At 46.2% G+C, this 13,883-nt stretch overlaps 1 protein-coding gene across 1 annotated transcript in view; it reads right to left on the bottom strand.

Moving 5' to 3' along the window:
- The window catches only part of CHD1 (chromodomain helicase DNA binding protein 1), a 560,349-nt gene that overhangs the window by 527,777 nt on the left and 18,689 nt on the right, over positions 1–13,883 (bottom strand). Inside the window, 1 exon segment of the mRNA XM_030193417.1 lies at positions 6,983–7,151. Within this exon segment, the coding sequence (XP_030049277.1) occupies positions 6,983–6,993 (11 nt within the window). The 5' untranslated portion in view covers positions 6,994–7,151.

Consider the following 13,883-nt stretch of genomic DNA (forward strand, 5'->3'; position numbering starts at 1 on the left):
CGCCCCAGCCCTTCAGGGCTGGCATCTGTCATCACCAGGCACCAATCGGGAGCGCCAGCGGCATTTCCCGCCGCAACATGCTGTCCGAGAGCCCACCACTTCATACTGAGGTGGGCCGCAGGGAGCCAAGAAAGTCTGCACTGATAATCCTGAGATACTGGAGACCATCGTATAAGGAGAGAATACTGTAGAGGTCTCAGGTGCGCTCTCGCCCATGACACCACTTCCAAGGTGGCCGTCATCGATCCCAACAGCTGGACAATGTCCCAAGCTCGCGGGCGGGGCATCCTCAGGAGCAAACGGACCTGATTCTGAAGCTGCACCGCCTTTGCTCGGGAGGAAACACATAGCCCGAGGCTGTGTCGAACCTGCCCCCAAATATTCTAGAGATTGCAAGGGGGTCAGGTAACTTTGGCCATATTGACGACCCAGACCAGAGATTGAAGGACTAGAAACCAGTTCTGGCTGTGTCACATCCGTCGCTCCCTCCGGCTGATCCTCTGCGGGAAGCCAGAGCCGGTGTCCATTGCGGCGAGGGCCGGCCTTCTTGAGGCCGCGGCGATAGCCGCCCTGTCCAGGGCCGAGCCCGTGGGCCGGCGATCGCGGCTTCCGGGCTCTCGGTCGCCGGCTAAGGGGTCCGTGCTTGCGCCAGCGGGGAGGATGGCGCCGAGACGCGATGGCCGGCGTCTTCTCCACATTCGGGCGCGGGAACCCGAAGCTCCGCCTCAGAGGAGTCAGATTGCGGAGGCCGGTGCTGCAGCCCCGCCTGGGAGGCCGGACGGAACCAACCAGAGGAATTTCTTCAGTAGCCGGGTTCCGATTGGCCGGCCATGTCGGCTGGGGCTGGGCGTGTGAATGCTGACAGTATTTAAGGAGCAGGGCTGAAACAGGACATTGCCTCAGTTTTGTTTCCCAAGGCCAGCCTTTGTGTGTTCTTGTTTTCAGTCCGTCCCTTGCTCTTCCGGTTTGACCTTTGGACTGTTTCTGGACAACTCTGCTAGCCGCCTGCCCTGACCTGTTGCCTGTTTTTGGACGTCTCTGATAGCCGCCTGTCCTGACCTGTGACCTGTTATTGGACTTCTCTGTTTTCCACTTGCCCTCCTCGATCCCGGTTCCGGTACTGGGTCAGTTCGTCAACCCCGCGGTTCCGGAAGTCCCGTTAGCCGCCTGCAGCTGGGGGCTCAACCCCCGGTGAACAGCGGTCGCCGCGGGTGAAGACTTGGGGTTGCACGGCTGTTCTCTGAGGTCCTCGGGGTCTTGCGGGACCTAAGGGCTCACCTTCTTCCCAGACAAGACAGGCTGTAGCTAGATGACTCTTTTTCTGAGTCTGCTCTGATGAGCCAGTCGTCTAGGTACAGGTGAACCCGGATACCCTCTCGCCTGAGAAAAGTAGCTACTACCACCATTACCTTGGAGAAGGTTCGGGGAGCTGTGGCGAGGCCAAAGGCAAAGCCCGAAACTGGAAATGTTTTCCCAACACCGCAAACCGCAGAAACATCTGGTGCGGGGGCCAAATAGGTATATGCAAGTAAGCTTCTTTCAGGTCCAGAGACGTGAGAAAACTCTCCTGGCTGTACCGCCGCAATGACGGAGCGTAGGGTTTCCATGTGAAAATGCCGCACTCTTAAGGACTTGTTCAGCTCTTTAAGTCCAGGATCGGGCGAAAAGACCCGCCTTTTCGTGGCACCACAAAGTAAATGGAAGTAGCGGCCTAGACCTTGTTCGGCGAAAGGCACCAGGGTCACAGCCCCCATCTGGCACAGACTGTGCAAAGTCTCCTCTACCGCCGCCCGTTTGGCGGCAGAACTGTATAGGGACTCCACAAACACGTTCTCTCACCGGGGCATCGAATTCTATTCGGTATCCGTCTCTGATCAGGTCCAAGACCCACTGATCTGCGGAGATTTGGCCCACTCCTCGAAAAGAGGGAAAGTCTTCCTCCGATGACAGGAAACGAGGAGGGGGCCGGCGCACCATCGAGGGGGTCGCCCCTGCACTCCAGGCCTAGAACCGGCAGCTGCAGAACGTTTGTCCAAGCGAAAAGGAGTTTCTCTGCTGAAGCGGGCACGAGAAGTGAACCCAGCAGCACGCCCCGGGCGGTACCTTCTAGCTTCACGGAAGCGAGGTCTGTAAGAGGAGCGGACCACCTGACCCTTAGAGGAAGGCTTCGGCCTAACCTTCGGGCAAGCGCGGAGGTTTTGGAATCCCCCAGGCCTTTAACAATGTTTTCCAGCTCCTCACCAAACAGGAGAAGGCCTTGAAAGGGCAACTTCACCAACCTTTGCTTAGAGGCCATGTCCGCCGCCCAATGTCATAGCCAAAGAGTGCCGTGAGCCGCCACTGCTACAGCCATTTGTTTAGCCGAAGCTCTGACCATATCATAAAGGGCGTCAGCCAAAAAGGACTAGGCCGACTCCATCCGCGGAGCCACTTCAGATAAAGTCTCCGCTCCATCACCGGGCTGTTTCACTGCCTGCTGTAACCAAGCCACGCAGGCTCTAGCAGCATAACAACTGCATGCAGACGCCAGAACAGTGAGACCGCCATACTCAGAAGGGGAATTAGCCCTTCTGCGTTTATCAGGAGGATAAGAAACAGGCAAAGCCAACTCCAAAGGCCAGGATCCACCAGGGGGGTAAGGCAGAGGTTCCGAAGATCCCTGTGGAAGAGCTCTTTTAAGCATGTATGCAGCATTAAAACAAATCAGGGGAGAAAACCGCTCCTGACCACCCGGATCCTGCCCAGGGCTATCAGCTCTATAATAAGCCTCACTCAGAGGAACCCCCCCCCCCCTGGAATCAGGGCTCTCCGTCGCAACGGAGGCCGCGTCATGTGGAAAATCCAAAATGGCGTCCGCTGCCAGCTCAGAGCGCGAAAGATCGCCGCTCGCCATGCTCAGGCCGGCCTCTACCGTCTGTACAGCACGATTTACAGAGCCCCACTGCTGATTTGCGCTTGCCACATTTAGAACAGCGCTTTACAGGTCTCCGCAGCCATCGCCGAAAACGACGGTAAAATTCAAAACGGTGGTTCGCGCCAAAAAACGTCCCCATCGCGGGCCCACCTCGGAGGAGTCAGAAAACACTCTTACCTCACTAGACCGAGTATCATAGCTCCGGTCTTGCAGAAGAATCTCAAGAAAAACCTCTTTCCAAGATCGCTGCGCTAAAGCGCGACGCAACTTTTTTTTTTTTTTTTTTTTTAAACGCTGTGAGGAAAGCAGAGGCAAAAGAGGTAAATAAATTCACTCCGGAGGCTCAGATAAGTGGGAAAAGCAGGGAAAGGCGAACCAATGTGCCTGCATCCACTCAGTGGGAAAGGACAGGAAAAGCAAGCTAATATGTCCACATCCATGGGGGCATGGGTAAGGCAGGGAAAGGGCTGACCTATGTGCCTTCAAAGTGAAGCTGCTATAGCCTCTAACACCCCGGCTAACAATTGGCAAGCCAGGAGCTACCCCCAGGCATATTTTCGATGGAGCTCGAAGAAGCTGCAGCCACCCTGCTTGGGGAGATAGAGAATACTGAAGAGGCAGTGGAGCTTGCTGGCCATTAGGCACTGTGAAAAAGTTGAGTGCTCTCTATCTCCCCCTGCTGGTTGATGGACACAACCCATACGTAATGGCTTCATCTGCTTGATGACAAGGGTTTTATGCACTGCGACAATTAGGCTCAGTTCGTGCTTTTTTTTTTTTTATGAGAAGGCGCTGCATGCTCTTACGCATTTGTTGTGGTTTCTTGTTTGGACTATGGGAATGTAGTGTATGTAGGGCTCCCTCAAGTTTGTCTGGTTACAGACATTGCAGAATGCTGCAATACGGTTCCTGGGGAAAGTGGGGTCGAGAGATCATATGACCTCACTGCTTGTGAAGTTTCATTGGCTCCCAGTTTGTTATCTTATGGAGTTTTAAATTATTAGCTCTTGAATATAAGGCGTTCTATAATTTTACACCGTCCTATTTAGCATCATAAACTGTTCTATATGTTCCGCACAGGCTGCCAAGATCTCAGGAAAACAATAGGATAGTGGTTCCAGCCTTTGTCATCAGCACGTCATGCTCTTACATGAGGAGGGCTTTTTTTTTTTTTTGGGGGGGGGGGGGGTTCCAGATTTATGGAACAAGTTGACCGCTCCTCTCCATGTGGTACAGTGTTTTGCACAATTTAAGGCATTGTTGAAGAGGCATTTTTTTTAAAATTGGCTTTTGTCTACTCATTGATGTTATGGTATGAAGGTGGGAGTTTATCTGGGGTCTCTTCATCGTTGTTGACCTTCTTTTAGGCTTTTTTTTTTAAACGAGTATTGCAATATGTAGTTTCTTCTTGGAGTGAATGACTTCCATCCTTTCGAGAATGAAGTTTCCTTTCCTTTTTTTTAATTTTATGATATTTTGTAAACTGCTGTGATCTATTGTTTTACCTAAGACGGTATAGCAAACTGTAGACGTAAAATAAACACAGACTGGTCTGATACTAAGCTAAAGATGATCAAATTTCTCCTTCCTTATTGTCCACCAGGCCAGTCCAGATGAATAGGATGTAGCAAAGCACCCTTCTCTCAGTAACACTTGCTCCAAAAGAAATGTCCAAAGAACCCTCTATGGTTTATCCTCTGGCAGCCTCAGACTTACCCAGATCCTTCACTAAGTTTTCCAAAGGAAAAGGAAATTCTACCTAATCAAGTCTTAGAGGCGGTATCTCTAGCCCGATTCTCAACCACAACAGATGCCTGCCCAATACTTCAATATCATACTGCTGGCAAAGGTTCTGATGAGGCTGTATAAGGCGGCCACCTCATATGCTAACCCAACCTTTGAGAGGGCTCCTTTGCATTCACACCACCCCTGTCTTCTAGCTCCAAAGAAACATACTGGACCAGAGCAAGCCCTGAACATATAACTGCTGCAAACTCACAGGTGCCACCTCAAAGACCCACTTCAAAAAAACCTCAATATAACAAACTGCTCCTCCTACTATGGGGTCAGTGGATTTCTTAACTATGACCATAATAAGGCATCCAGCTCAGGAATCCACAGCTTTTCCTTCTCCAGACCAGGAAGTACAGTTGTTTCACGGTTCCTCTGGTAGCCCTCCTACTCCACTGAACTGAGAGTTCTAATAACCTGAGGAAATGGACACAACTGGTGGGTTTTGGTATCTCTTCAAAACTGTGTCCCCAGGGGTCTACAACCCCCCCGTACTGGCTCTTCCCAAAAATTAGTGCCTGAAATTGCCTCCATAATCATAGATAGCAGCTCTTCTTTCCAGAAATCACACATCACAGAAGGAGAATCTCCTACCCCTAACCAGGTCCTCTCCCCTTCCCTAGTCATCTGGGTAGATAACCCCCCTCCCCCCCAGACACAATCTCCAAATGATCAGCAAAAAAGTTTATTGTCCAAATAGAATGGTACTGACAATCAGATTGTCAGCACCATTAAATCTGGGCAATACATTTTTTTTACTGATCTTCTTGGAGATTGCGTTTAGATTCTTTCACTCCAGCATTCTGGTTTAATTCTTCTGTGGAAGACTCTTGTTCTGCTTCTAGATGACCCCACCAGCAATCCAAAGCCAGAACCCCTAAGACTGCACCATCCCAAACAAGGTCCTCTCACCCATGGACCTTCTTTGTCGACCCAGACTCTGGTGGGGCTTGAGTTCATGTACCTAAGTCAATACCTGTAAAAGGACCCCTTGGCTATGGTGTAAGAGAAAAGCTTTACACAGTAAGAGCACAATTCTGGGTAGAAAAATTCTCGGGGCTCTGCTCTAGACCTAACCCAGTAACCACAGGGGGGGGGGGGGGGGGGAGGGGGGAAGGGGATGGAATTGGGAGAGGCCTGTATCTGGTGAACCAAGCCTAACAGGTTCTATTCCTCAACCACCTCTGCAGCTCCATACATGGAACAGTCAGGAAACACCATCTCCCACCATATCCAATGCTCCATGTGGTACTCCACATCCCCTTCCACACTCAGCTACCGCTCATTGCTTCTCGCACAGAGGCCACATTACCCGGCACTGTTTGCAATTGCTTTCACAATGGAATTAATGTTTGGCACATTTGGTAGGAGGTCATCACAACATGCGCTCCCTAAACGTCAGCCACTGCTGCAACTACCTCAGTGCTGCTCTTGACACATACAGCCACTAAAATATACACCACTCCTGGAGTACTTCATAGAGTTCTCACCTGCCTATGGCCCACTACACTGCACCTCCCAGCCTCAGTGAGTACCTCAGCTACGTTAGCCTAAATATTCCCCCCCCCCAGCCTGAATATTCCCCCCCACCCCCACAAGGTTGCTTTGCTATCTCACTCTATTTTTGTATGTTGCTTTTTTTTGTTGTTTTTTTTAATTGTAGGAGGGGAGAAATGAGCAGATCCCAGCATAAATAAAAATTGCAGAGGTCAGCACAGAAAGGAGGGGGAAACTAGATTCCTGAAGGTATCGCCTCTAGGTACAAAAAGACAGACACCAGGGTGAGCGCCCCCTCCCCCCCATGCATCACGTTCAACTGGACCCCAAGAGCTACTCCAGAAATTTCCAACAGCACGGAATGCCCATTTATTATCTGTTGAGACAGAAAAACTGAGAGTGTCTGGCTGGACAGTGCTCTAAGCGCACAAGTATTTGTTTTGTCTCTATCTGCTGGCAGGCGGGCATAACCCATTTGTCTGGTCTGGAGAACCAGAATAAAGATTGTATTCCAAGACAGTTCAGGATTCCGAAGGGCAGCTGCTATTGAGAACATCAAAGCCAATATTTATTAGATATCCTGTATCACTGGTTGAGGAGACATATGTGTGGTACCATAATTTTTTGTTTTGATCCACTACAAACTGGTATTATAAATTAAAATCTGGTATTATAAATTAAAAATCAATGTGAGATTTAAAGCAAATTATTTTAAAGGAGCTGATTGAATGCATTTTTATGCAAGAGTTCATAAAAATTGTGAAACTCCTTTCTTCTTACCTCTGCTCCATCAACTTTGGCAGGTTTGGCTTGAATTGTTTTTTCTCGAGATGTATCAGATTCTGATTCTGATTGTCTGCTTGTTTCTGAGCCACTATCTGAGTCACTGCTACCTGATTCACTGCTGCTCCCAGAGCTTGAACCTGATCCAGAACCAGACTCTGATTGGCTAAAATTAAAAACAAAATTTAAAAATTAAAAAAGTCAGTTGACATAAAAAAAATAAAATTAAGATCATCTTATGTTTATATTTCAGATAAACCAGCACAAATTAGAAGCTTTTGTTAAAACTACTACTACTACTATACATCATTTCTATAGCGCTACCAGTCATACGCAGCGCTTCACAATTGAACATGAAGAAAAGACAGTCCCTGCTCAAAAGAGCTTACAATCTAAATCAGGACAGACAGACAGGACCAATAAGGATAAGGGTAGGACAGACAGAAGGACACATAGGGAAAGGGACTACTGAAGAGAGGAAGACAAGATAAATGTTACAAGCAAGTGGCAAGTAGGAGTCAAAAGCAGCATCAAACAGGTAGGCCTTTAGGCCGGATTTGAAGGCAGCTAGGGATGGAGCTACACGTAACGGCTCAGGAAGCCCATTCCAGGCATAAGGTGCGGCAAGACAAAAGGAACAGAGTCTGGAGTTAGCGTTGGAGGAGAAGGTGCAATTAGGAGAGATTTGCCTAGTGAACAGAGTTCCTGGGAAGGAGTGTAGGGAGAGATGAGGGTGGAGAGGTAGTGAGGGGCTGCAGAGTGAATGCACTTATAAGTCAATAAGAGGAGCTTGAATTTTATACGGAAACAGATAGGAAGCCAGTGAAGTGACTTCAGGAGAGGGCTGATATGGGCATAACGACTTTGGCGAAATATTAGTCGTGCAGCAGAATTTTGAACAGATTGAAGAAGAGAGAGGTGGCTGAGTGGAAGACCTGTGAAAAGCAAGTTGCCGTAATCTAAACGAGAGGTGATGAGAGTGTGGATGAGGGTTCTGATGACATGTTCAGAAAGGAAAGGGCGAATTTTGGCGATATTATAAAGGAAGAAACGACAGGTTTCAACAATCTGTTGAATATGTGCAGAGAAGGAGAGGGAGGAGTCGAAGATGACCCCAAGGTTATGAGCAGATGAGACAGGAAGAATGAGCCTGTTGTCGACAGAAATAGAGAATGGGGGAAGGGGAGAGGTTGGTTTAGGTGGGAAGATAAGGAGCTTAGTTTTGGACATATTGAGCTTCAGGTGGCGGTGAGACATCCAGGTAGCAATGTCAGACAGGCAGGCAGATACCTTGGACTGTATTTCTACCGAGATTTCTGGTGTGGAGAAGTAGATCTGGGAGTCATCAGCGGTAAAGGTGATACTGAAAACCGTGGGAAGAGATCAGAGCACCAAGGGAGGAAGTATAGATGGAGAAAAGGAGAGGTCCTAGGACGGATCCTTGAGATACACCCACTGACAGCGGGATAGAGGAAGAGGAGGATCCACCAGAGTATACCCTAAAAGAACGCTGTGAGAGATAAGAAGAAAACCATGAGAGCGCAGAATTCTGAAATACAAGTGAGGACAGCGTGTCAAGGAGTAAGCTGTGACCAACAGTATCAAAAGCAGCAGAAAGATCGAGAAGGAAGAGGATAGAATAGAGCCCTTTGGATTTAGCCAGGAATAAATCATTGGAGACTTTAGCAAGTGCTGTTTCAGTTGAATGAAGGGGACGAAAGCCAGATTGGAGTGGATCAAGAATTGAGAAGAAAGAAAGTCGAGGCAGCGACGGTGGACAGCACGTTCTAGTATCTTAGATAAGAAAGAGAGGAGGGAGATGGGGCGATAGCTGGAAGGAGAGGTAGGATCCAGAGAAGGTTTTTTGAGAAGTGGGGTGACTACGGCAATGTTTGAAGGCATCAGGGACAGTCACAGTGGAAAGTGACAGATTGAGGATATGACAGATGAAAGGGGTGACAGCAGGAGAGATAGTGTTGAGTAGATGAGTGGGAATAGGGTCAGTGGAGCAGGTGATTAGTTTTGAGGATACAGAAGTAAAGTTCTTCTTCAGTGATTTCGGAAAAGGAAGAAAAGGAGGTAGGATAAGAGGGTTGAGAGAGTGAACTAAGGGAAGAAGGGGTGGAGGAGAGCTGGTTGTGAATTCAAGTTTAATCTTGTGAACCTTATCATGAAAGTAATCAGCCAGAGTCTGGGGAGAAAGTGAAGGGGGAGGAGGAGGAGAAGGCACTTTGAGGAGAGAGTTTAGTGTGGCAAAGAGATGTCTAGGGTTTGAACCAACAGAGTTAGTCAATTGGATATAATAGTCCTGTTTGGCAAGCTGGAGAGCAGATTGGAAGGAGGTCAGCAAGAATTTGAAGTGAATGAAGTCAGCAAGGGCACGAGATTTAAGCCAAAGGCATTCAGCAGAGCGGGCACAAGAGCGTATGTAGCAGATAGTAGGGGTCAGCCAAGGTTGGGGTTTGGTACGTTTAATGGGGCGAGACATGGGAGGAGCAAGAGTGTCCAGAGCAGATGACAGAATCGTATTATAGGAAGAGACAGCCTCATTGACGGACTTGGTTGACATAGCAGTAGAGAAAAGATTTCAGATACTGGAGGACAGGGTAGAAGGGTTAATAGCCTGTAGATTCCTAAATGTGTTGGTTAGAATAGGGCGGGACTGGGGAGGAGGGTGTTGAAGTGTGAAAGTTATAAGATGATGGTCAGATAGGGGGAGAGTTGAGGCAAGGAAATTGGAGGGTGAGCAGTTGAAGAAGAGTACAAGATCAAGACAGTGGCCATTTTGGTGAGTAGGGGCGGTGGAGCACAGTTGAAGATTGAAGGAGGATGTTAAGGCAAGGATTTTTAGAAGAATAAGAGTCAGAGGGGTCATTAGCATGAAAGTTAAAATCACCAAGAATGAGGGAAGGAGATGAAGGTTCAAGAAAGAAGGGGAGCCAGGCATTAACGTCAGTGAGAAAGGAAGAGGGGGATTTAGCAGGGGGTCGATAAATAACTGCTACCCGGAGAGGTAGAGGAGTGAATAGACGGATCGAGTGGACTTCAAAGGAAGAAAAGCAGTGAGATTGAGGTGGAAGAATGGGTTGAAATTTACAGGAGGGTGAGAGTAGTAGTCCGACACCACCTCCACGGCCAACCGAGCAAGGAGTATGGGAGAAGAGATAACCTCCATGAAAAGAAGCAAAAGTTTTACAAAACAGATTGATGTAATTCTGATCATCTTTAAACAGGTTAATAAAATAAGAATCAAAATCCAATACAATAAAACCCAGCAAAAACTAACACACAAAATCCAAATAAATAAATCCTAAGCCTTTATCTCAATTTGTTTTAAGTTAATAAACCCCCTTTTCTTGGGCATATAAACAAAGTGGTTTATACAACAAATTTACAAGAAAAGAAATAAAAAGAACAACATTTCATGAAGAGAAAGAATACAGAGTTGGAAATGCAGAACCCTATCATCCCACCCCAAGTCACTCCAGCCTTACTGGTCACTATAGGCCTTTTGAAACAGATATATTTTAAGTGCCTTCTTAAATCTGGGGAAGACATTTCAGTGTATGATGCTAGAGGAACAGAACTCAATAGGGGAGCTGCAAAGAAAAATGTGTTCTGGTGGTAGAGTCAAGATGTGCAGAGCAGAAAGAGGGTACATACAGTCAACCGTCATGTAAAGAGCAGAGCAAAGCAAGAGATGGGATATCTGTATAGAGATCCTGTGAGTTAAAAAGAGATTAAATTCTGGATTTGGAATTGGACAGGCAGCTAATGTTGTTGCTTCACTGAAAGGGCAAAATGTCCCTGCTTCTTCACGTAGCAAAGAGTCCTTATTGCCATATTCAGTATGTTCAGGATACTGGCATATGTGATGTTGCAATAGTCGAGACATGATGCAATTAGCACACAGAGCAAGACCTTATGCAAAGACATAATCAGGTTTAACTGTAGACACAACAGAACTCTCTCAATGCTCAGAAGCATTTTTTTTGACTAGAGTTGCAATCTGATTTTCAAAGGAGACATGCTGATCAAGTTCTACTCTCAGGTACTTAAATTCAGTGACCATGGAAATGGAGGAGTTACCCAGTGTGGGGACTGCTGAGGGAGAAAAAGGGCTGTTAGCCAACAATTAGGCATATTTTCAAAGCACTTTGCCTTCCAAAGTTCCATAGAAACCTATGAAACTTTGGAAGGCTAAGTGTTTTGAAAATATGCCTCAATATCTTCTAAGGGTTCAGGATTAGGCAATTAAGAGAACCAGTCCGTAACCACTTTCTGGCTTGCCTGCATCTTGCTAAGGTCAATATGCAAGGGACCTATATAATTAGTAAGAAGTATGTCACCTGCATAGTAAAAGACATCAAATTCCATGCTCCTGTATGAGAACAGGAAGGGGACTCAAAAAATATTAATGGGGGCCAACACAGAGCATTAAGGAACACCAAATGAGATTGAATATCAATTGGAGGTCGAGGAAGGGCAGGTAACTGTACATGCTCTTCCCTGTAGAAGGAGATAAACCACTTCAAGACTATTCCTGTAATGCCTAGACAGTAGGATACAACAGTCAACCAAACCAAAGAACTGCTGACAAGTCAAGTGAAATGACCAGTGCCACTTTCCCATGCTCAAAAGCTGTATGTACATCATTCAGCAGGGCTGTTAGAAAGGTCTCTCTGCTGTGATGTGGACAAAACATTGACACAGGTGCAAGATATTAAGACTTTCTATGTGTTGTAGCAGCAGTTGGAAAACTAATCTTGTCAGTCAGTTTGACAGATTACAAAGATTAGAAATGAGTCGTTAATTTTCAACTAGAGATGGATCTACAGTGTTCTTTTTTTTAGAACAGGTCTAGGGCACATGTCCAGGTCAAAGGAAACTTGCCAGTGGATAAACTGTTATTAACTAAAATCAAAGACATTAGGACTATGCTTGAACACTTTAAACCACGAGGAAAGAATGGGGTTTGGTGCACAAGCTGCTACACAAGTGGAAGTGACCAGTTCTGTCAACGAGGTAAGAGGCCAAATTAAAAAATGACAAAAATGGGTGGAAATACCAGGGTGCAATGAAGGAGCACCATGATCTGTGGATATTGGTATTGGTTGAAGTCCTATACCTGATGACTGGGTTGAAAGCCTATTCATAATTGGTATACTTTGTGGGTGAAATATCCGGCAAGATCTTCCGCAGAGGACAATGAAAATATGTGTTGAACATGAGTAATAGAGATCAAATCAGAGCGTACTAAGGCTTTTAAGCTGATTTACCAGGTTAATGACTGTGGTTGCATACTATTGCTTTTCGGACCTTTTAATTCACATCATGATAGTACATACAGGTTTTCTTATAAAGCACCAGAAACTCAGCTTTTACTTTCCTCCACTGCCTTTCAGAGTTCCTCACTTAACATTTCAGAAGTACAAAACCACTGTGAAGCCAAGACAAATGAGATCACACATGGTGAGGCTACTGATAACAACTGTTCCAGAGTTCAGCTTGCTCATATAAAAAGGGAGGATTCAATATCAGTTGGAAGCAAGGTGCAAAGTGGAGCTAATGTGGCGAGATCCAACTATCTAAAATTCTTTGGAGGATTTTGGTGGGGTGAAGAGTTCCAAACAGAGATTGAGAAGTGTACTTGAAACATCACAACAGTGTGATCCGACCATGAGTAGCACAGAGAATTAGCCAAGGATCAAGAAACACTGGAGGTCAGCACAAGGTCCACTGTATGCCCTGCCTTGTGCGTCAGGACCTTTACACGCCATCCTAGAACAGAAAGAAAAATGAGAAAACGCCTATCTTGAAACTGGAATGGATCAACATCATGAAAGTTAAAGTCACCAAGCATTAGCAGGTTTGGGAAGTGAATAGCTGCTGTAGCTAGGTTTGGAACAATTAAATGAAACCAAGTGTGATATTTATATACATACAAAATACAGGGTGAAGCAAAAAAAGTAACCCTAGAGTTTTTTTGCATTGCCTCAGCAACCGCTTTGAATTTTAATGAGAAATTTTACTTAGCAATCATACTTACGTTTTATTACTTACATGTTTATTAATAAAAAAAAAAACATTTCTTACCTGATAATTTTCTTTCCTTTAGTTGCAGCAGATGAATCCAAAGGCTAATGGGTTATGACCATCTACCAGCAGGTAGAGATAGAACTGCACTGTCTAACAGGATGGAATGCTCCTTGGTCAGTCAGTATTTCTCATAACAAAGCAGACGAAACAGAATTATAACATTTTTCCATCCCTCACAGGGAAAAGTGATAAACCAAGAAGTGCAAACACGTAAATCGATGACAACAGTCCATTTCAAATATAAAAATGCAGCAACAAGTTCCAGCAGAGAGAACTAACCAATAGGAATCGCCAGAAAAACAGAATGGGCCTCTGGATTCATCTGCTGTGACTAAAGGAAAGAAAATTATCAGGTAAGAAATAATTTTTCGTGCCTTAGCTTCAGCAGATGATGAATCCAGAGACTTATGGGATGCAGCAAAGAAGTCCTAAAGTAGGGTGGAAACCTGAAGCTCCTGCAAATAGCACCAATACTCCAAAAGATGCATCTGACCGAGCAGATACATTCAAACAGTAGTGTTTGGATAAGATATGCAAGGAAGATCATGTCGCCACCCTACATATTTCTTCCAGAAAGACATGACAGCTCGGGTAGAAGGCACCCGGAATCCATCCTGAAGCGGTTTACCCACTAGTAGATATGCAGATGTGCTAGCCTCCTTGATCCAGCAAGCCACATTACCTTTCTGAGATTCCGAGCAAAGCACAAACAAATAATCTGACCAACAGAACTCGTTGGTCACTTCCAAATAGTGTAGGAGTAACATGGCAAATATAAAGCGGGAAGAAAAAGTGAGAT

The sequence above is a fragment of the Microcaecilia unicolor genome, chromosome 2, assembly GCF_901765095.1.
Source record: "Microcaecilia unicolor chromosome 2, aMicUni1.1, whole genome shotgun sequence".
In the NCBI taxonomy this organism is placed as follows: Eukaryota; Metazoa; Chordata; class Amphibia; order Gymnophiona; family Siphonopidae; genus Microcaecilia; species Microcaecilia unicolor.